Source organism: Thalassophryne amazonica, chromosome 22 (genome assembly GCF_902500255.1).
Source record: "Thalassophryne amazonica chromosome 22, fThaAma1.1, whole genome shotgun sequence".
Classification (NCBI taxonomy): domain Eukaryota; kingdom Metazoa; phylum Chordata; class Actinopteri; order Batrachoidiformes; family Batrachoididae; genus Thalassophryne; species Thalassophryne amazonica.
In genome coordinates, this window is record NC_047124.1 from 17762848 (window position 1) to 17787371 (window position 24524).

General features: G+C 40.6%; 1 protein-coding gene across 1 annotated transcript; it reads right to left on the minus strand.

The window, feature by feature from the left end:
• Positions 1-1637: 1637 nt before the first annotated feature.
• On the minus strand, positions 1638-24522 carry LOC117504013 (dynamin-1-like protein). The gene is given in 24 exon segments (XM_034163359.1): positions 1638-2374; positions 2463-2622; positions 2692-2801; positions 2876-3019; positions 3419-3499; positions 3724-3784; positions 5946-6031; positions 6168-6257; positions 6349-6455; positions 6458-6503; positions 6595-6636; positions 6639-6717; positions 6887-6987; positions 6989-7039; positions 7041-7073; positions 7075-7096; positions 13581-13712; positions 13831-13951; positions 14049-14211; positions 14598-14684; positions 18998-19069; positions 19195-19235; positions 21489-21630; positions 24300-24522. Coding segments are annotated over 24 exon segments (2130 nt in total). The 5' UTR covers positions 24402-24522; the 3' UTR covers positions 1638-2317.
• Positions 24523-24524: the final 2 nt, after the last annotated feature.

Genomic DNA, 24524 nt, shown 5'->3' on the forward strand with positions numbered 1-24524 from the left:
AAGAACATTCATGCCAATCCGATGCTTGTATCACCAAATGAACAATTCTGGCCAAAAATCATATTTAATCGGCTCCACTAACGGGACGCCCCTGCAAGGCGCGTGTCACTGCGGGATTTCCCCACATTGTAATAATTTAAAAAAAAAAAAACATCACATTTGCAGTGGATCACTGCTGATTCGTTCACGACATGCAACCCTGGCTCTTCACAAGATGATACCCGGTGTACGTCCAGGCGGAGCATAAACCCGCTCTTTATAACAGGAATTAAGTATTATAAATTGTGGTTTTATTAATTTTTTTGCTGAACTGCTGTGTACGCTATTTTCCACAAGCTCACACTGTATTTGCGGTTTCGTGCACGCCTGTCCAAACGTGCATTCCTCCCGACAACAGGTGGAATGTTTCGTGGCTCCCCATTTCCTTTTTGGTGCGCGGATTGTCGTCCAGTTTCTGCGTTTTTTGTGATGTGTGAAGGGGCCTTCAGTCACACACGTCAGGTAAGAATTATATTTTTATTTTTGAAAAACATAAAATCTCAGCTCTGGTCTCTTGTGGTACCTTCTAGCAAATTTGACTTGTGTGTTTCTCAAGCTGTTTTAAAAATACCTTCTTTAATCTGGGCATGTTTTTAAGCTTGGAGGGTGTTCGTTTACCAAAAAAACTTATCTGTTCGTATGTGTCAACCAGAGTGGCCACAGAGTGCATATTTTCACTCTTACCAATTACATCTGCAGCAGTTAAACTCCTCCCCTCTATTCACAGTGGTTTTAATCTGTGAAATTAGATCCTCATAGCGTAGTGGGAGGTCACTGGTCAACACAAATTAAGGACAGGGAAGTCCATACAGGAGTTTGGCAACTGGAATAGCCAGTGACAGATGTGTTGGGTAATAAGGACACTAATTCATATCTCAATATGTTTAAAAAAAAAATCCAAGATGTCTGTATTATATAATAACATATTAACTGCTTATTTCCCCCCTAAACAGTGCTGTTTTCTTAATTGAATGTTTTGTTTCAAGAATATTCAATTTCTCTCGGTATGATGGTTGAGGGCACAGCACTTCCAAATAAAAAACAAAACAAAACAAAAAAAAACAACAGCATCAAATCAATTGGGTGTAGTTGCATTTGAAAAAAAGATCTTGCATATTGAGAAAGTACTTGTAAACAAAGAACACAAACAGCATGTGCAGCAATGTGATTCATTAAAGTGTCTGCTACAAATTAAAACAATGCACACAAAAATAGTTTCCTGCCTGGATGATTTTGATGGACTTTTTTTTTTTTGAACCATTATTGTATAAAATAAAATGACTGACTCTTGCTTGTGAGTGAACTGTTTAGCACCACGTCCTCTGGCCTGCAGTGCATAAAACTGTCAGTTAAACGTGGCAGAAATCCTCTTGTGTGCACTTCTTGAATTTGCAGCATGTGCTGTCTGCGACACGTTCTCTTTGCAAGCATTTTCTCAAAACATTGTTTGACAGGTGTTGTGGCCTCTCATGGCCACTGTACTGACAAAGTCCTTGTTTGTCAAACTAATAGCAGTTTATTTACCCACCACTAATATGTACACAAGCATGACACCATAACATGGAGTGGGACAAAAAACAGAATCCAAAACAATCACCTGGCAATAAAATACCTCTATTTATTATTATTTCTCAGGAATCATACAGAGAACCACAGCTTTCACATACACCACAACATGTAAACATAGTTAAGTTACCGCAGCTACCTGCAGTAGTACTCAACTTTAACCACTTAAATAACATTAATAAATAAGGATTGTGAAGGTTGTACAGTAGGACGATGTCTTTTCTACAGTGTGGCAACAACAGTGCAAACAACAACAACAACAAAAAAAAACGCTAAACAGTTTTAGAATTGTGACTTGATCCTGGTTGTATTTCGTCAGCCACATCCACACACTGACTATTCCTCATGTAAAAGGCTTCAAAAACAATATTTAGTTATTATAACTCAGTGGTTAAACATTTTCACTCCGCAAACCCGAGAACCTTCATTTCCACTTTATACACATGATCTTCATCCTGGTTAACCACAAAGTCCTTCAGGAGGTTTGAACATCAACCAGAGGCAGTGTGTGTGTTTTCTTGAACATATCTAAGGTAGCAAATCAACATCTTGCATTTCTTGTAGGCACCTGGGAGCGCGTGCGATGCCTACGGTTTGGCAGATCAGTGCATGAATCCAAGACGTCCAGTGTGGACTTGATGAGTGCATGTTGGAACAAAGCTAGAGATGGGGTCAGTCCTTGAGGCGTGATGGGACAGGTTGGACTGAGTTCTCACCACATATGCGTCTCTCTGATCTCTGCTATCACCTGACTGGCTTTCTGCAGCGCCTGCATACAAGATGCAAAGATGATGACGTGATTTACAGCAGCACATTATCAGGCTGAAGTGGACGTTGAATTTTGGTGGCCCGTTTACCTGCAGCATGTCCGCGGCCTCTTTGCGCCGCTGAGCCATGTCCTCTGATTCTGTGAGCAGATCGTTGAGGAGGCCGGACTTATACAGCTGTCCAACGAGCTCGCTCTGAAGGCTGTCCTTCACATAGTTGACCAGGAAGTGCATCACTGCCTTTGGCACGCTGCACAGAGAACAGACAGCTGAGAACAAGGCGGCAGGACAGTGTTGAGACTGTAGCGAGTTGGCTCACCTGTCCTGGATGTTTTTGCGAACGATTAGGAAGTAAGACTTGATGAGGCGCTCGATAACCTCACAGTCCCGCTGCTCACGTGATGACAACTTCCGGGCCACAGGAACCGGCTTCAGGGAGCAGAGGAGAACATTTTCACTGACACATCAGTCTGATCATCACCAGTAAGCTCATGTTTCATTACCACATCCAGCAGATTGACAGCTCCTTTGAGGGGACTTCCTGGTCCTGAGGCTGGAGCTTCCTCTCCCTTCTTCAGCATCCCCCTCCAGGTTCCTGTGCCGTCCTGCTCTACCTGGGGTGCTGCTGCTGCCGCTGCCGCCGTGCCCTGAAGTTGACAATAACAGGGGCGGGTTAACTGTGTAATGCCTCGTTAGGACCAGAACGCTCAGAATTCTGAGACAGTGAAACATTTGCTTTGGCTGATTAAACGCGACGGATGCCACAGCCACAATGCACCAATTAAGAAGAATCATATCAGGCAAGGCAGTCAGTCAAGAACCACAACATGGCCTCCAAAATAGCTACCGACAGCCAAGAGTGGCTGTCACTCAACTGATCTAAACACACAAGCTGGGGCCACTGAAAGTTCCAGAGGTTGGACAGGATGTCAGTAACAAAGCAGAAAACAGTGAAGAGGAGCAAAATCAGGACAAAGATCATGCCAGCAGATCATGCCCCCACCCAAAATCAGGCACAGAGCCAGCACACAAGCGTGCATGCACACCTTGGCACCGTCCAGGTCTGATGCAGACGGAGGCGACTCGCCACAAACTGCAGATGGGCCAAGCGGACCTTTGCCAGCAGACTAGCAGGAATGGAGAGGAAAAATAACAAGTGGAAAGAGGTTGGCAGCAGAAAACCATTTGAGAGAAGGAGAGAGAGGAGCAGTGGGATAAAATTCCTCGATGGAAGGAAGCTATTTGGGTCACAGATTCTTAGCCTGTGATGATTAAGTCCCATAATACGCACCACAGAAGGCAAACATCAAAAGCTCTTATTGTGTCTTTAGAATCGGGCCATTTGTTTTACCTTGTCTCTGGGCACGCCGGCCGGCAGCTCCCTCAGCCGGTTTCTCCTCTGCTCCTGCAAAAAAAAAAAAAAAAAAAAAAAACAAACCCAAACTTCAACATTTCCCCTCAGAATACGTGAAATATGAACACACGATGAAAGTAGCTTTGGTTTGTCTCAAAGGAGTTCTGTTACATAATAAGGATTTTTACTGGACTGTGACTAAAACCTTGTTTAAAATGATGGTCAGCTGCTAAATGTTATGTCAAACATTTTTCACTATCAAAATTGTAGAATTTATTTTAGGTCGTCTCCATCAGTTTGTGTGTAATCACTATTTTATGATTTGTTTTTAACAGTCTGGTGCACAATACATTCAACAAAAGTGTTTTTTGAATTAAAAAAAATTTTTTTTTCAACTTTTTCACATTCTTGAGCAAAAAAAACAAAAAAACAAATCCACACCTGATTATTGATGTTGCAGTACGCTGATGGTAAAAATAAACACTATTTTTGTCAAAAAAAAAAATAAAAATCAGAATTTGTGTAAGATCTTTGCAAAGTGTTTTATATTCTTTAAAAACTAATTTCTTTGCTAAATGAAATATTTCCACATTGATGATATTCAACAGATTACTTTTTTGTTCGTCTTTATTTTGGCTCCTTTTTTTAAAGTGTAGTTTGTCATAAAAAGGGTTTTCAGAACCACAATTTTTTCTTAGTATTCAAATAAATCTTTAGCAATCTTACATGGCCAATATGCTTAAAATTCATCTTATCTGGAAAGTATTAAAGATTTGACCCATGTGGCTTAAAATACAGCGACAAGCCACCATGACATACTTTCTGTGGTGATGTCAAATGATGTCGGGCTGTAGCTATCGAATATTTTTGGAATTGAGTATTCTATCGATTAATTGGATAAAAAGTACTTTTGTGTTTTTAAACAAGATCAGTAGTGGCAGGGCTCTCCCTAAGCAATGGTACAATGTCACTGTGCCATCATGTAGATTTTTAAGTTTAGGGTGTTCCCTCTCGCTTTGTTTTACTGGGTAATTATTTATTTTTTCGCATCATTAAGACTTCTGGAGCGTTGTCAAACCTTAAGCCCATGCGGTCTGTGAAATCTTCAGTCTACGGACAGGACATTCTTTTTTTCCCCCTCTTACTGCACATTTCATTACACTTTTTATTACTGTGATTTATTCAGTGTATATTTCTACATGCTGTACAGAGAGCTGTACATGCTGTGGAGTTCAGTGTTTCCACAACAGCTGCTCTGATAAATGAACTCTACAGCCTGTTGATAAAAATTCTTATCAAATCTGAATATAGGCTTTTTTTTTGAATAGCTAAACATGATTCATTTAAAGTGTGCATCCTTTTGCTTCATCTGCAGAGGTGGAGAGCAGCCAGTGGAGCAAACCATGTTTTTTAAAAAATATACAAACACACTGCTTCACTTTAAAAGCATAATAAATCCGTTTCAGATCATCAGCACAGACCCTTTCTCTTAAAAGGTTTTACTTTACTCAGTGTGTGGCTTTGTAAACTTGTAGCGTCGCCTGCTACATTGATTAGTGCTTACATTAGTTATGGGCATGCTTTACGGTCTTCTTCCCAGTTTTTTTGTGGGAGCTTTACAGCGTCACCTACAGGCCTGGCATATGTACTACAGCTTTAATGAAGCCTCGAGTCAAAGAATTTGCCTCAACATTTTTAAAATCAAATTATTGAATTACTCGATTAATCGTTTCAACCAAAAATGATGTGAGAGACTTTGCTGACCCTCAAATGACAAACGTGACCAGCAGTAGACAACTCAAGTAAACTTTGGCAACCAGAGATCCCACTAAACAAAATCTGAACCCATTTCACATGAGGTTTTGCTGGATACCTGCTGGACAGGTCTACAGCTACAGTTATGTTTTTACTTGGTTGACCAAAATAAGTCAGTGGGGAGACTTTGACGCCAGATGCGTTTATCGTGGCGGCTCCAACATCTGATGGAGTGGACTTGGTAGGTTTGCCATGGAATCCCCCCCAAAAATAAGTAATTTACCAGCAACAAAATTAGCTATAATCTGAGATATGGCACAGAAATAAAGGTATTTTATAGAGCTGAACATGAAAATTTTGTGAACAATCTAAATGGACTACACCTTTCATATGAGAATCAAGATCCAGCAGTTTTAAAAATGCATTTTCATGCTGTGTGGTATACTGTGCAAGTACCTCTATGGTTGTTGTTCATGACCCCACAAGCGTCGGCAAAGTCTGGATGTTTTGTGTTGATATAAGCCAGTTCAATGGCAACCAGGTTGTGAACCTACGGGAATAAACAACAACAGATTTACACAGAATCGTCTAATGACTAAAGGTTACTGCACACAATCAGAGGAACTACTGTAATACTGTAGAGTGATTGTAGAGATGAAAAATTGTCCACATTAAATAAACAGTACCATGTCGTTGGTGATGGGCAGCCTCTTCCTGAGCAGAGAAGTGACCACCTCCACGATGGCCTCGTGCAGTTTGGGGAACCTCTGCAGCTCCTGCCAGCACCAAACAAACACACAGAGATACAATGTGGGTGTGTGAAGGAAAGTTTGGAAGGCGCCTCTTAGTGGCATTTACTTATTTTACCTGTGTGCTGTAGTTGCTGCAGTGCTGAATGATTCTCTGCATCTCCTCGTGGACCAGCTCCACACAGCGCAGGCTGGGCTCCTCCAGGCGTTTCACCTGCTTCTTACCAACAGCTCGAGGACAACCTCGGGCACAAACAGGGAAGTACGCGGGCCCTTGGGGAGGGGGGAGCACGAGGTAAACACGATCCCCGCCATACTGACGGCAGAAAATCCGCTGGATGTTTATTAGAGCTAATGCACTCACTGTTGCGTTCCTGATAGCTGTTAGTATATCGATGGTGCTGAGGTCCCTCCCAGAGGATCCACAGACTCCAATGTTCTGCCAAAAGTCTCATGGAATATATAACAAATTCTGGCTCCACCGCACCTGAAAAATACCAGTAGGGAGATATTAGCTGTGATGTGAACTCTCCTGTGCGTGCCTAACTTCCAAGTTCTATCACAGTAAATGAATGAAACAAGCAGTTCTTTTGCTCGCTGTCACTGCACTGGATCAACAGTGTCACCATGTGGCCGTACTGAAGTACTGCACTCACAGCTCTGCTGTTTCAATGTATTTGGCCGTGCCCTCTATGGTGTTGCAGTATTCTGTAGCAAACTTGGTGATGAGCTGGAGCAAGGTAGCGCTTTGGTCTTCCCACTGGCTCGCCGTAGCTGTTGAGTAGAGACTGGTACTGAGCAGCCAGGACGGTGAATCCGTGTCTTCAGCTCAGGGAGACAGTCCTCTGATGTGATGCATCAGTAACCTGACATTAATGAGGTAAAGGGCAGATATGTCAGTTTCTCTGGCCATGTGTAAAATTCCCAGTTTGTAACATGTCAATCTACATTTTTAAATCAAATCAATTTTATTTATACAGCGCCAAATCACAACAAACAGTTGCCCCAAGGCGCTTTATATTGTAAGGCAAGGCCATACAATAATTACGGAAAAACTCCAACGGTCAAAACGACCCCCTGTGAGCAAGCACTTGGCGACAGTGGGAAGGAAAAACTCCCTTTAACAGGAAGAAACCTCCAGCAGAACCAGGCTCAGGGAGGGGCAGTCTTCTGCTGGGACTGGTTGGGGCTGAGGGAGAGAACCAGGAAAAAGACATGCTGTGGAGGGGAGCAGAGATCAATCACTAATGATTAAATGCAGAGTGGTGCATACAGAGCAAAAACAGAAAGAAACACTCTGCATCATGGGAACCCCCCAACAGTCTAAATCTATAGCAGCATAACTAAGGGATGGTTCAGGGTCACCTGATCCAGCCCTAACTATAAGCTTTAGCAAAAAGGAAGTTTTAAGCCTAATCTTAAAAGTAGAGAGGGTGTCTGTCTCCCTGATCTGAATTGGGAGCTGGTTCCACAGGAGAGGAGCCTGAAAGCTGAAGGCTCTGCCTCCCATTCTACTCTGACAAAACCTAGGAACTACAAGTAAGCCTGCAGTCTGAGAGCGAAGCGCTCTATTGGGGTGATATGGTACTATGAGGTCCCTAAGATAAGATGGGACCTGATTATTCAAAACCTTATAAGTAAGAAGAAGAATTTTAAATTCTATTCTAGAATTAACAGGAAGCCAATGAAGAGAGGCCATATGGGTGAGATTAGCTCTCTCCTTCTAGTCCCTGTCAGTACTCTAGCCGCAGCATTTTGAATTAACTGAAGGCTTTTCAGGGAACTTTAGGACAACCTGATAATAATGATTACAATAGTCCAGCCTAGAGAAATAAATGCATGAATTAGTTTTTCAGCATCACTCTGAGACAAGACCTTTCTAATTTTAGAGATATTGCGCCAATGCAAAAAAGCAGTCCTACATATTTGTTTAATATGCGCATTGAATGACATCATGATCAAAAATGACTCCAAGATTTCTCACAGTATTACTAGAGGTCAGGGTAATGCCATCCAGAGTAAGGATCTGGTTAGACACCATGTTCTAGATTTGTGGGGCCAAGTACAATAACTTCAGTTTTATCTGAGTTTAAAAGCAGGAAATTAGAGGTCATCCAAGTCTTTATGTCTGTAAGACAATCCTGCAGTTTAGCTAATTGGTGTGTGTCCTCTGGCTTCATGGATAGATAAAGCTGGGTATCATCTGCGTAACACTGAAAATTTAAGCAATGCCGTCTAATAATACTGCCTAAGGGAAACATGTATAAAGTGAGTAAAATTGGTCCTACCACAGAACCTTGTGGAACTCCATAATTAACCTTAGTCTGTGACGAAGATTCCCCATTTACATGAGCAAATTGTAATCTATTAGATAAATATGATTCAAACCACCGCAGCGCAGTGCCTTTAATACCTATGGCATGCTCTAATCTCTGTAATAAAATTTTATGGTCAACAGTATCAAAAGCAGCACTGAGGTCTAACAGAACAAGCACAGAGATGAGTCCACTGTCTGAGGCCATAAGAAGATCATTTGTAACCTTCACTAATGCTGTTTCTGTACTATGATGAATTCTAAAACCTGACTGAAACTCTTCAAATAGACCATTCCTCTGCAGATGATCAGTCAGCTGTTTTACAATTACCCTTTCAAGAATTTTTGAAAGAAAAGGAAGGTTGGAGATTGGCCTATAATTAGCTAAGATAGCTGGGTCAAGTGATGGCTTTTTAAGGAATGGTTTAATTACTGCCACCTTAAAAGCCTGTGGTACAGAGCCAACTAATAAAGACAGATTGATCATATTTAAGATCGACGCATTAATTAATGGTAGGGCTTCCTTGAGCAGCCTGGTAGGAATGGGGTCTAATAGACATGTTGATGGTTTGGAGGAAGTAACTAATGAAAATAACTCAGACAGAACAATCGGAGAGAAAGAGTCTAACCAAATACCGGCATCACTGAAAGCAGCCAAAGATAACGATACATCTTTGGGATGGTTATGAGTAATTTTTTCTCTAATAGTTAAAATTTTAATAGCAAAGAAAGTCATGAAGTCATTACTAGTTAAAGTTAAAGGAATACTCGGCTCAATAGAGCTCTGACTCTTTGTCAGCCTGGCTACAGTGCTGAAAAGAAACCTGGGGTTGTTCTTATTTTCTTCAATTAGTGAAGAGTAGAAAGATGTCCTAGCTTTACGGAGGGCTTTTTTATAGAGCAACAGACTCTTTTTCCAGGCTAAGTGAGATCTTCTAAATTAGTGAGACGCCATTTCCTCTCCAACTTACGGGTTATCTGCTTTAAGCTGCGAGTTTGTGAGTTATACCACGGAGTCAGTCACTTCTGATTTAAAGCTCTCTTTTCAGAGGAGCTACAGCATCCAAGTTGTCTTCAATGAGGATGTAAAACTATTGACGAGATACTCTATCTCACTTACAGAGTTAGGTAGCTACGCTGCACTGTGTTGGTATATGGCATTAGAGAACATAAAGAAGGAATCGTATCCTTAAACCTAGTTACAGCGTTTTCTGAAAGACTTCTAGTGTAATGAAACTTATTCCCCACTGCTGGGTAGTCCATCAGAGTAAATGTAAATGTTATTAAGAAATGATCAGACAGAAGGGAGTTTTCAGGGAATACTGTTAAGTCTTCAATTTCAATACCATAAGTCAGAACAAGATCTAAGATATGATTAAAGTGGTGGGTGGACTCATTTACATTTTGAGCAAAGCCAATTGAGTCTAATAATAGATTAAATGCAGTGTTGAGGCTGTCATTCTCAGCATCTGTGTGGATGTTAAAATCACCCACTATAATTATCTTATCTGAGCTAAGCACTAAGACAAAAGGTCTGAAAATTCACAGAGAAACTCACAGTAACGACCAGGTGGACGATAGATAACAAATAAAACTGTTTTTTGGGACTTCCAATTTGGATGGACAAGACTAGAATGAATTAAAGCTCTGTCTGGGTTTTGGATTAATTAATAAGCTGGAATGGAAGATTGCTGCTAATCCTCCGCCTCGGCCCGTGCTACGAGCGTTCTGGCAGTTAGTGTGACTCGGGGGTGTTGACTCATTTAAACTAACATATTCATCCTGCTGTAACCAGGTTTCTGTAAGGCAGAATAAATCAATATGTTGATCAATTATTATATCATTTACTAACAGGGACTTAGAAGAGAGAGACCTAATGTTTAATAGACCACATTTAACTGTTTTAGTCTGTGGTGCAGTTGAAGGTGCTATATTATTTTTTCTTTTGAATTTTAAGCTTAAATAGATTTTTACTGGTTACTGGTGGTCTGGGAGCAGGCACCGTCTCTACGGGGATGGGGTAATGAGGGGATGGCAGGGGGAGAGAAGCTGCAGAAAGGTGTGTAAGACTACAACTCTGCTTCCTGGTCCCAACCCTGGATAGTCACGGTTTGGAGGGTTTAATAAAATTGGCCAGATTTCTAGAAATGAGAGCTGCTCCATCCAAAGTGGGATGGATGCCGTCTCTCCTAACAAGACCAGGTTTTCCTCAGAAGCTTTGCCAATTATCTATGAAGCCCACCTCATTTTTGGACACCACTCAGACAGCCAGCAATTCAAGGAGAACATGCGGCTAAACATGTCACTCCCGGTCCGATTGGGGAGGGGCCCAGAGAAAACTACAGAGTCCGACATTGTTTTTGCAAAGTTACACACCGATTCAATGTTAATTTTAGTGACCTCCGATTGGCATAACCGGGTGTCATTACTGCCGACGTGAATTACAATCTTACCAAATTTACGCTTAGCCTTAGCCAGCAGTTTAAAATTTCCTTCAATGTCGCCTGCTCTGGCCCCCGGAAGACAATTGACTATGGTTGCTGGTGTCGCTAACTTCACATTTCTCAAAACAGAGTCACAAATAACCAGAGTTTGATCCTCGGCGGGTGTGTCGCCAAGTGGGGAAAAACGGTTAGAAATGTGAACGGGTTGGCGGTGTACACGGGGCTTCTGTTTAGGGCTACGCTTCCTCCTCACAGTCACCCAGTCGGCCTGCTTTCCCGGCTGCTCGGGATCTGCTGGAAGGGAACTAACAGCGGCTAAGCTACCTTGGTCCGCACCGACTACAGGGGCCTGGCTAGCTGTAGAATTTTCCACGGTGCGGAGCCGAGTCTCCAATTCGCCCAGCCTGGCCTCCAAAGCTACGAATAAGCTACACTTATTACAAGTACCGTTACTGCTAAAGGAGGCCGAGGAATAACTAAACATTTCACACCCAGAGCAGAAAAGTGCAGGAGAGACGGGAAGCCGCCATGCTAAACCGGTTAAGAGCTAGTAGCTGCGCTAAGATAGCGGATTCCTAAAAACACACAAAGTGAATAATGTGTAAACAATTTAGAGGTGATTCAGCAGAGGGAGTGCTTTAATTAAGGCACGTGAAGATTACACTGTGAAACAAATCGTTATCTAGTTATCTAGATCAAGCTAACTGCGCAGATTAAACAGCTAACAAATACAGCAAAACACCGCTCTCACTGCCTCCGATGCGCTTACCGAGTCTGCAGGCTCGGTAAGCGCCGCAGCGGGCTACTCACACCGCCCCACTGCTGTGCGGAGTTGCAGCCAAAATCTGGCAACAGGTCCAGAGACTACGCTCGCTGTTTTGATGCAGAGCGCTCCAGCAGCCCGCAAGGATAGAATTCAGCAGCGCTGCATGGTCTCGGTAACCGCAGCCGCAGAGCTCCGTGGCCACTGAGAGAAGTTTGTATCTTTTTAATGACTTGGATTCTTTGCAGGTCCCGCATCCGTCCCACAACGGTAACACCGGAGGAAGTGAGCGAAGGGACAGCGCGGGCATTGTGTTCTGCGTGTGTCTGTTTATAAGAATCTTCTCGCCCAGAAGAAAAAAGAGCGCCAACAACTACCCATAACTGTGTTCTTCACTCGGAAAAAGACACCTGCACTGAGGTGTCTCTCAGTGGAAAAACACGCTGCGCAGCGGCGTCAGGACAAAGAGGCGCGATCAGAGGAACTGCGAAATACTGGTCAGTCACTATTAATAATTTCTAATGTGTCCAACCTCATAGGATGATCGTTAAAATTAAATTTGTTAGTTCTAAAAGCCATCATAATTATTTATAGGAAAGTGTTCTCTTTTTATTTCTCAAACAAATGTTTGGGCCTGAAAACAGGTTTTGATCTTTGGTTTCATTCTATAATACTGGACTTATTTTTCTACTAAGGTTTGAACTTTGAGAGTGTTTACACAGGAGAGAAAAGTGAGAAAATGTGTGTAGTGAGGGGTTTTACAGCCTTAAAACATCTATAATAATTGTAAAAAATAACGCTGACTACTTCGCGGATTTCACCTACCGCAGGCTATTTCGCGACCCTTAATTGGACTAAGCGGTAGAAGATGAATGAATGAATGAATGAACTCCCGCGATAAACGAGGGACCACTGTATACGCTAGTGTTAGTATCAAGTTAGAAAACCAGCAGACAGCCTATAAACAGGCCAGCAGAATGTTCCATTAAAAGTAACTTTGTTTATAATCTGGACATGTTTCAAACAAAGGTTTTGCTGGATACCTGCTGGACATGCAAGACAACATGCAGGTCTACTCTGTCAGCTGACACTACAAACATCATTTAGAGTTATGTTTACTTTGTTTGCCAAAATGTTTTACCATAGATTTATTAAGACTTTTATGGACTTTTCCTGACTGTAAATCACAAATTCAGTTCTGTTCTGCTTCCACTGAATGCAGCATAACGCACATCTTCCTCCATGTCATCTGCAAGACATCCTGGAGCAAAGTCACAACATTTGCTATGGAATCCACCCTAAAATATACAGTTTACCAGCAATAACATAAGCAGTAAAATACCACAGAAATAAAGATACTTTAATTTGTGTGTAAAATCAAAAGGGACGACACCTTTAATGGTTCATCACAACTAACCACAAACATATGAAGTTTGGGTTTTGAGTAATTATGAAAGGAAGTGGTTTTCAAAAATGAAACAAATGTGTCATATCTAAATAAAGCACTACCCATCTGACCTTTCCCAAAATAAAACCCGTGGTCATGTTAAACTTGTACTGGACACATCTCTGAAAGTAAAGAATCCCTCTCGTTGATGTTCAAAGGTTCACTTTACCTTTATTATTTTAAAAACTGTGCATGTAATAAAAAAAACATGTAATAAAAAAAATAATACTTTGCTTCATTATCTCTTTGCATTTTGATGTGTAATAAAAATGTGTGTATCGTGTATAAATGTGCTCATTCACTTAAACTAATATCACGACTTTCCGCTGATAATCTCGACTTTGAGTTCATCCATCAAAAGTAAAATATTCATCAAATTTACCTGTTTAAGGTTCTGGCCAAATATTTGGTTCCATTTCTGGTGGCGAGCGATGGATATTTCTTCTGCAGGAAAGCATATTCGTCCCGGATAGAGTCCGTCACAGACTTTTTATTGTTGATGTCCAACTGACTCCTGAAAGATAAAATAAATAATTAATAAGGAAAATTAAAAATATACCCACCCCAAAAAATAAGAACTAATCAACTGATCATAACAAGATATTTTAACAGTATAACACCGTTTTCAACACCTGTTGACGACTCCGATGAGGCCGAGTTTGACAGGAATGACTCGGCCCATCAGTACATCCATGGCGTCAGTGCCAGCGTCCATCAGGTCCAGCTTGGTCACCACTGCCAGCGTCCTCCTACCTAGTGCGACACATTCCTCATTATCATGTTGAAAAGGAAAAAAAAAAAAAACCTGACAAAAGCCCATCAACGCCTGGGTCTGTTTGTTTTCCCTCACCATCTGGGTCGACCTCACGGGCCACCTTCAGGGCCTCAGAGGTGGCCATGTCAGTGTTCGCCGCCGTGACAGCCAGGATGATGCAGTTGGGGTTGGAGATGTATTTCAGGATCAGATCTCTGATCTGAATCTCAATGTCTTTAGGCTGATCGCCCACAGGCACCTGAAGGAAACGTTAGCAATTAAAAAAGGACACGTCACGTCTCAGTCTGATCATCAGGATCTCCAGTGGGGGTCTTCTTAAATTAGCACATCCTCAGCCGGAGGGCAGAACTAATGAGGATGGGGAAGGGAAAAAAAAAAAAAAAAAAAGAGGCTGGGTACACCTGGGTTTTAAAGTGTTTAAGTTAAAAACAAGTCTAATTTTCTGTGGACAATTAATATCACACAGGTGACCAGGCATAGCTGCTACATCTTCAGGTTTTAGCGTTCTGAATGAAAGACAATCATTTGAAAAAGGAACTGTCACAAACATTTTCCCTTAAGGGGAACCAGATGATCAAAGCCTCATGCTGGGAAACAGGAGGCAGTGAGGGCAGGAAGTGTTACCTTCGTAATTCCTGGCAGATCCACCAGCGTGAGGTTGACAACGTGTGGAGAAAATATCTTCAGATGAATGGGCTCATTGCTGATCCCCTGAAGGGATGAGAACCCAGAACAGACACACGTACTGTGGTGTTTAACAGGTTTTACAAAGCAAAACTTACTTTAAAGCTACAGTATGTAGGATATAGTGTCATGTAGTGCTGAGGATGCAGACTGCGTTCTGCCATCACCGGTCACGACTGCGTTCCGCTTCATGATTTGGCTTCTTTTGGGGGCACACGGGGATTCACGTTCCCTTGTGACAGTCAATATGTCAACATGGCGGCCTCCATGAGGGTGCGCCAGCACACTTCCCTGTAGTCCTGAAGGACGAACTTTATGAAAACGCACTGAATCATTGCTGCAGGTAGTTAATTACACACTAACCAACAGACTGTTAGGAATGCTATATTCCACTTATGCTAATAATCCCCTCTAAATCACACACACTGTAGCTTTAAGTATATAAACATTTTGCATATCATAAATTAATAGAAGACTTTAGTGACCAAATCAAATGTCAGTAAGACAAATTATTTTCACTTTACTGTTGATGTGTGAAACTGTTTCAACAAACTTTACTCTGCTGCTGGGTTTTAATTTTGGCAACTTTCAAAATATTTTATTCAAGAGATTAGCATCTACGAGACGGCCATTTCATCTTGAATTATTTCTCAGGTTGCATATTTCACTGAAGCAAGATATGTTCAATTTAATTTCAAATTAATAAATGAGTCCGTCACCTTGAGTTTGTTTACTGCACTGATTCCCAAGGTGCGGGCCATGGCACCTTCATGGGTCGTGAGGTAATTTAAAAAAAAATTTAAAAATTTAAAAGTTCAAATTATAACTAAAAATAAAAACTATAAATGCTGATACGAACAGATCACAAGGTCAAATTGTTTAAATTTGGTAAACCTTGAAGTACCAGTGCAAGCGAAAAGTCAATTTTGTATTGCCTGTGTAACCTGCTACATGCTGAGTGGATATTGGCTGGATGATGGAAATCAGGAGCAGGTGTAGATGTCAGTGAGAGAGAAAGACCTTTCTCCACAGAAGTGTAGAAAATTAGAGAAGTAAACTTATTTTCTGATTGTTTCTCAGTGGTTAGGTGGTAAAACAAGAAGGTCGCACCTCTACAAGCAGAGTTGAAAAAGATGTTTGAATAATTTAGCAGTGAAAGAAAAAAGGGAGGGAGGTGGTCAAGCAAGGAGAAATAAGCATATTTTGAGTGTGTAATGACAGTTATGTTGTAAAACATAAATAAGTCACAAGTCCACACAATTTTTGGTTTTGAATTTACGTGTAGCTTGAAATTACCTTGTTTATCAGTTTCTTTCATTTCCAAAGCCTAGGTCTGCTTGTAATAATAATAATTTGTCTTTTCCAATACTAATTTCTATGACTTCAAGCAACAATTATTGCCATTTAACCTTTGAGGTAATTTATTGTTATTTTTAAATTTTGTATTATTATTTGGGGTTATTTAGCCCCCAACAAAAATTACTATAATTTGTAGTTACGTAAAATAAAGAAAATGTCTAGCTAGACCTATAACGTTTCTTTCCCTTGATAAATGATTTAAATCCATTATCACAATACCTATAGGTTATTTTCCATCGTTACAAGATTAAACTAATTGTTTATGCACCATTAATTTCCTCAATACTGTTAGTAGTCGATAAAGCGTTTATTTACAGTGTGGGGGCGTGAAGATGCATAAAGTTTTTAATGTTTGCAGATAAACTTTTAAGACTCTCTGCCTTAAGAGGATATAAAATACTGCACTGTAAAGCCAAATGAAAGTTTTTGTATTTGCTCTATTTCAAGGCTTTCAGAATGATCTTCAAAGCCCTCGGGCCCCTGCAGCCCAAAACCATGTGCCAAAAATGTTGGTGTGATTTTCCACTCCAGCTTCAGACTTGGTAAACACACAAAGCTCTGCTGTGAAAGTCAGCTTCTTAAACTCAGGGGAATATCTAAAGTCGAGCTTTTACTCACCAAACATTACGTAACCTTTTCATCTGGATTGTTATAATTCGCATTGGCTGAGAGTACAGCTGAAACTGACTGGGTTTTTTTTTTCTGCTACCAATTAAACTATTCACAATATTTTCAATAAATCCATTACCCGTTTCACATGTTAAGAAATGTTTGTGTGCGTTTGTTCCACTACTCCTACAAGATGCTTTTGCAAATTTTCCACCAAGCACACTGTGTGTGTGTGTGTGTGTAGACCCCATTTTCATCATCATCATGTGGCCACATCTAAGATGTTCTCCACAGTTCTTTGCCACAGTGCCTTTCTTTGCTATAGCAACCGTTTAAGGGTTTGTTTTGGCAACAGACAATGACAGTGTGCTCAAAGGTCAAAATTATGACCCCCCCCCCCCCCCCCCCCCCCCCCCTTTCAGTCTGCTGTCAGCCAAACTTGGCACACAAATGTAGATGGTTTTCAAATTGCTCAAAGTTAACTTTGCCAAAGGTCAATAACTGGGGTCAAGGCTACATCTAACTGTCTGTTTGTTGGGCAACTCCTCCCAATGTAAGCTGAACCCAAAATTATCTGCACAAAAAAAAAAAAAAAAAAAAAAAAGCCAAGGGTCGAGGTCAAAGAAATTGAATTTCCAACCTGATTTGGGCAAAATGTTGCTCAAACTTAGTGGGATTCCAAAAATGCCCTAGAAATCATTTGGGTGAAGGCCAAGGTCACTGGGGGCAAATGTCAGATTGCTGTAGCTATTGTTATCAATTAAATAAATAAAAATGCCCATTACAGCTTCCCAGTGGCTGCAGTGATGTTGCCCTGTTTTTGTCAACTAATATTTGTTGTAAACCAACAAATAAGAGAAGGAGCAATCAATGTTTGCCAATTTCTCTTGAAAACTACTCGTAAGTCCCTTTGGCTGCTCCCTCGTTTGCACTCGGGGTCATCACAGCAAATCCAAGGTGGATCTGCATGTTGATTTGGCACAGATTTTACGCCGGATGCCCTTCCTTACGCAACTCCCCATTACAAGGAGAAATGTGGCAAGGGTGGGATTTGAACCGAGAACCTTCTGCACTGAAACCAAGTGCACTAATCACTTGGCCACCACCACTGCATTAATCCATCTGTCAAAGCTATCAAAACTGTTACCAATGAAATTAGGATATGCCATTACCACTATCAGTCTGTTTTTGGATGTACGGTACTGGATGCACCTCACTGTGGTTGTTCTTGGTTCTTCTCAGGAGGAGAACAATGATTACAGATTGTAGGAAAAGCACTTCCCTCCACATTTTCTGCTTGCATCAATTATTTTTAGAACACATGGGCACCAGTTATGTGCACATGTATGAATTTCTGTACATTTAGAAGCACATCTTGATCTGAATCCAGATTTTTTTTTTTGTTTTGTTTTATCATTTACTTTAATATTGTGAGAGGTTCCCTTTTTGCCTCATGTTGAGTTTTGGTGGAGGCAAGAGTGTATTCTTCGAGTGCCAAACACTGGAGGAGACTGATCAGATCCTTTACTCACATACTTTATTGGATTAGAGTAAAAGGTATTTAAAAATACATGGTTGTGAAATTTCAATCTAGAAATGTAGCTCATCATTTTACACTTGCCATAATAAATATTTTTATATCTTTGTCCATTTGTCAGTCTTCATCATTAAGTACTCTTGAGTAAAAGTAGTTGGGGGGTAGTCATCCTCATTAATATGCAAATATAGTCACCTAAGAACTCTTAACTATAATCAGGTCATCTACTCCTCCCGGGAGCTTGTAGCAGCACACTGGTGCATTTTCACACAACGTACAAGTTTCCTGAGACTTGCACGACTTTGATCCGATCCGATAGTAAACTCATCTCAAAATCATAAACCATTGTAAACTGTGCACAGCTTCATGCAAGTGCGCAAAATTTTTTTTTGAAATGTTCAAAATCTCCATCATGCATTAATTATGCGAATGTCATGTGAACATTACGCAAACAATTCAGAAACACTTCGTGTGAGTGATTGCGTCAGCGCACCGCATCACAGCGCAGCTCATCTGAACGATTATAATATGTTTCATCTATCATAAACATACTTTTACAGTGCTCATGACGATGTGCGTGCAAGTGCATGGATCAAAGTCGTGCAAGTGTCTGGGCACCTTTATGGTCTGTTCAAAGCATTCTGCCAAAACATCTCCAAGTATCTTATATCTGATGACAGCACCTACAAGATACAACGTGGAGTACTTGTGTTATGTTTTGCATGTGAATGTCCTATCAGCACTACACAAAGCCTCTGAGCCAGGCAGACACTTTGTATGGTAATTTAAACATTTATGAACCAATGCTTATATTCTACCCATTCCAATAGCTCACCTTATTATTACCCGATATTCGCTCAGTTTCCTGTTCAATTTCATGCCTGATTTCATCAAAGTCTGTGTAGATCTAGGAAACAAGAAATAAATGTCATGCTGACAAATAAATAAACTGAATAATAATAATAATAATAATATATATATATATATATATATATATATATATATATATATATATATATATATATATCATACCTTATTTTTAGTGTGCAGAAATTTTCCCCACTCTTCACTTCCTGCAACAAAAAATGTACAGGTTTAAAACATACCTGCAGTTCCTGTGTGCACAAAGTTTAGCAAGCTAATAAAAAAAATAAAAAAGATAGGCGACATCTTCTAACTCATCGCCCCCATATTGCAGGGACTGTTATCAGCACAATCACTCATTTACATTTTGTTCAGGCTCACTACAAATTTTTTAAAATTTTGTAATTTGGCCTAGTGATGCTGCAAAGCAAAAGTTAATGTGGTTGAGCACAGCACGGCCACATATTACAGAAAAACACCAGTTAAACTAGTGACATTCAAACATGACCTCCCCCAGAAGAAAATTTGAGTCGTCAAAGAAATGAAGCAAAATTAGTCACCTGTGTTGAACTAGTTTACTTAAAGTAAACAAATACACTGATAGAGGGCATATCATCACTGACTCCTACAACTTAAAGCACAAAAAAACAAACAGCTTTTTGTAAAAAAAACAGGACATTGGCATTAACCAAGTATCCCATTGCACCTGACGTAAAACACTGCAGCAGCATAAAAAACAATTAATGCTTTGCTACAATTTATTTTTAAAAAGTTACATTTTTGTATTGATGTCATACAGTAAAATGTTTTTGAGAATAATAAAACATCATGATCATGACTCATGGGGCGCTGGGCCTGACGAACTGCTTTAGGATTAAGGGGTTAAGTATTCCGATTCGCTTTGGAATACTTACTGGATACTTACTGGACTGGTAAGCATTGAAAGCCGAGATAGACATGTCGCGAATCGGTCGTGACGCGCGAAGCCTCCGCCCGGCTTTCCATGACAAAATCTCTTGTTAAAAGTGAAATCTGCCGGAAAATGGCTGATGTCCAGCTCTTGTGATAACCAGAGATAGAGCACACGACGGTCTCGTATCCACAGAGCCATCAGCTCAGAAATGGTCCGGTGGCTTGTGCCGTGTTGTTGCAGCTCGGAGTGCGGCGCGCTGAGCGTCCTTAAAGGGGTCCTTAAAGCTGTACTACCAGACCTTATTCTCTGTGAAGCCCGTAAAATTTTCACCGAAAAACCAGATACATTTTTCGAATAGTTTCCAGCTGCCAGTCTCTAACAGCTTCTGAAAAAATTCTGATGGAAAAAAACCCCAAATCATTCCGCCATTTCCAGACAATGAAAATTCGACGGCGGGGCGGGACCACTCCTTCCACAAGGCGTGCTCACAGGAGAATGATGTCACCGACAGGCGTGGAAAAACTCGCGCATGCGCACAAGGGTTCAAGCTTGTCTGACATGAAAACATATGAATCAAATCCATATAGTAAAAAAAAATAAAAAAGGTACGATACTTTATGGACAGACCTCGTATCTGAAGCTTTTGTACAACAATCATTTCCATATAAATTCAGCAATGTTTCATCATAAAATGCGGCAGAAGCAATCAGAGAGCCACGGCTAAACAAGCTGCTAGCTGATGTGCTCACTGCGTGTCGGACATTTCAAAGCGTCACGGAATTTCGCCTCATTTCTGCTTAAAACCGACTTCAGAATGATTTAAGAGGTCTTAACTTTATCATCTGATGGTTAATAATCAGATTAATCCATTTGATTGCTTTGGGTGAAGAGACTCCGTCTCAGACGTGCTGCTGTGGTCCGAAATGATGCTTGCGCAGATGCAAAAGGTGGACCAATTTTTAGGGGTGGACCGTTCGGTCTGCGACACCGGATTGTGAATTTTGTGGCCATTTGAATTTAAAATTGAAAAGCCACTTTGGTGTACATTTTCCATTATAGCTCAATCAAAAGTGCCTCAATCACTCTCATTTGTGACAATGAGGTGCAAACGGGTACTCTCAGTGAATAGACTAACTTTGAGCCGCATCTGATCTGTATTGCGGATTTAGCGGATATTTGATTTTAACATTGAAAAGCCCTTCAATCTATATTTTGCATTATATTTTAGCTTATGAAAAGCCACTTCTAACAGGATTTTGACCTTGAAAAATTTTTCCAAGATAAAAATTTGTGGAATTGGTAACTAGTTTAGGCAAGGTTTGCGTTCTATGAGCGTAGTGGTCTAGTTCACATTCAGACACCTGTGAGTAATCACACAGAAGCAGTTGCATAAACATGTTTCCTTCATTTTAGGAGTTTTGTAGCCATGAAGTAGGTCAAGTTAAATTTTCTGGTGATGAATATCTAAAGGCACTTTGTGCTACTTAAAGAAAAGCATCATAACTAAAACACAGCACGGACCAGAGGGCTCTGAGGCGCCAACACTTACCGCTGTTGTCATGTTTTCTCACATCTCCAGGATCAATGTGCACCAGTTGCAGAATGAGCGGCCGTCTGGTTACAATGCCAGTCCCACGGGGCAGCAGGTCCCTGCCAACCAGGCTCTCCAGTACAGAGCTCTTACCGCTGCTCTGGAGTGGGGAAAATGCAATTTCAATTTGAAATTTAAAATATGCTGTTTATAAAATTAATATTTTTCTTAACGTTGCCCATATTAATAAATACTGATTTGTTATTTTAATGTAGGACTGAGTGCAGTGTCTTGGACGACATAACTTCCTGGATACAATCAGCACATTTTGGAAAGAGTAAAACAAAAACACAGAAACCGCAAGAATGGCAGGATTTGTTAACAGCACTAATTGTTTTTGTGTGTTTGAAAATTATTAACACACTGCCTGCAGTATGAAATGCTTCAGGTCACAGAGGTGCACAGCTGAATCAATCATCTGTTGCAGTTTATACAACCCCTGGCAAAAATTATGGAATCACCGGCCTCGGAGGATGTTCATTCAGTTGTTTAATTTTGTAGAAAAAAGCAGATCACAGACATGACACAAAACTAAAGTCATTTCAAATGGCAACTTTCTGGCTTTAAGAAACACTATAAGAAATCAAGAAAAAAAGATTGTGGCAGTCAGTAATGGTTACTTTTTTAGACCAAGCAGAGGAAAAAAATATGCAATCACTCAATTCTGAGGAAAAAATTATGGAATCACCCTGTAAATTTTCATCCCCAAAACTAACACCTGCATTATATCAGATCTGCTCGTTAGTCTGCAACTAAAAAGGAGTGAACACACCTTGGAGAGCTGTTGCACCAAGTGGACTGACATGAATCATGGCTCCAACACGAGAGATGTCAATTGAAACAAAGGAGAGGATTATCAAACTCTTAAAAGAGAGTAAATCATCACGCAATGTTGCAAAAGATGTTGGTTGTTCACAGTCAGCTGTGTCTAAACTCTGGACCAAATACAAACAACATGGGAAGGTTGTTAAAGGCAAACATACTGGTAGACCAAGGAAGACAAAGCGTCAAGACAGAAAACTTAAAGCAATATGTCTCAAAAATCGAAAAATGTACAACAAAACAAATGAGGAACGAATGGGAGGAAACTGGAGTCAACGTCTGTGACCGAACTGTAAGAAACCGCCTAAAGGAAATGGGATTTACATACAGAAAAGCTAACGAAAGGCATCATTAACACCTAAACAGAAAAAACAAGGTTACAATGGGCTAAGGAAAAGCAATTGTGGACTGTGGATGACTGGATGAAAGTCATATTCAGTGATGAATCTCGAATCTGCATTGGGCAAGGTGATGATGCTGGAACTTTTGTTTGGTGCCTTTCCAATGAGATTTATAAAGATGACTGCCTGAAGAGAACATGTAAATTTCCACAGTCATTGATGATATGGGGCTGCATGTCAGGTAAAGGCACTGGGGAGATGGCTGTCATTACATCATCAATAAATGCACAAGTTTATGTTGATATTTTGGACAATTGAAAGGATGTTTGGGGATGATGAAATCATTTTTCAAGATGATAATGCATCTTGCCATAGAGCAAAAACTGCAAAAACATTCCTTGCAAAAAGACACATAGGGTCAATGTCATGGCATAGGGTCAATGTCAATGAGCAGATCTGATTTGATGCAGGTGTTAATTTGGGGGATGAAAATTTACAGGGTGATTCCATAATTTTTTCCTCAGAATTGAGTGATTCCATATTTTTTTCCTCTGCTTGGTCTAAAAAAGTAACCATTACTGACTGCCACAATCTTTTTTTCTTGATTTCTTATAGTGTTTCTTAAAGCCAGAAAGTTGCCATTTGAAATGACTTTAGTTTTGTGTCATGTCTGTGATCTGCTTTTTTTCTACAAAATTAAACAACTGAATGAACATCCTCTGAGGCCGGTGATTCCATAATTTTTGCCAGGGGTTGTATCAGGCTGGTGAGGCAGTTCTCTCAGTCGCCACTCGCCTTTTTTGGCTCAGCTGTTCAACTCTTGATTGAGTAAAATGGAATCTTCACTTTTAGGACCAATATTTGGTGCAACAAAATGACAGAAATACCACAAATCTGCATTTGGATAAGTAATTGTTGCTTTGTTTTACCCTCTGTGGTTTTACCCTCTGGTTGCTGTGGTGCACAAAGTGGGATGCAAGTCTGAGTTCTTGCATCTTTAATGATTAAAAAGTTAACCATCTCAGCACAAGTCCTGCTGATGATCCTCTGTAACAGGGGTCACCAACCCTGTATGCTTTCCATATCCTGCTGCAAACACAGCAGATTAGTTAAGTCAGGCATTTGCTAAGCATATCTTATTTATCTGGCAGGTGGAGCAGAGAGAGTTGGAAAGCATGCATATGCACATAAATACGTACATGTTGTCACACTGTACTTCTCGTACTTTACCTGCAGAATTTTGGGATATGTTTCCGTACCGGTTGCCATTTCATGATAAACCTTAACAACTAAAAAAAAATACACACCTGAAATACTTGCATAGGAAAGTGCTGAAAGTTTTTAAACAGTCTTATTTTGAAGCGCTAAAGCAGCCCCCCCATTACAAATAAAATGGAACCGCCCCTGGTTTTAACCAAGACAGGGTAATTGATAGTTGTGTCAAACTGAATTTTCACAACAGCTTCTTTTACCAGACAGATAGCTCTGCCTGGACCTGTGTGTATCCACACGTCCTTTAAGTAAGAAAAGCGGAGTCGTGTTCTTTATTTAAAAAAAAAAAAATAAAGGTTCCGCTTCATTGTAAAAGAAGGTTAACAGCGTTTACCTGAGTCCCCACCACCGCTATCTGCGGCAGCTGGATAATGTCGGCCCCCACTGTGTTGAACACATCCTGCAGTTTGTTTATAACTGGAATAAGAGCCTCCATTGTCAAATTTTGTCAATTAACTGGATAAACCAGCTATTTTCGTGATGAAGCCAAAGTCATTCAATGTCCCACCGCCGCCACCATTGCAGCAACACCCAATGAGAAAACGCTAGTTTTGTGCGC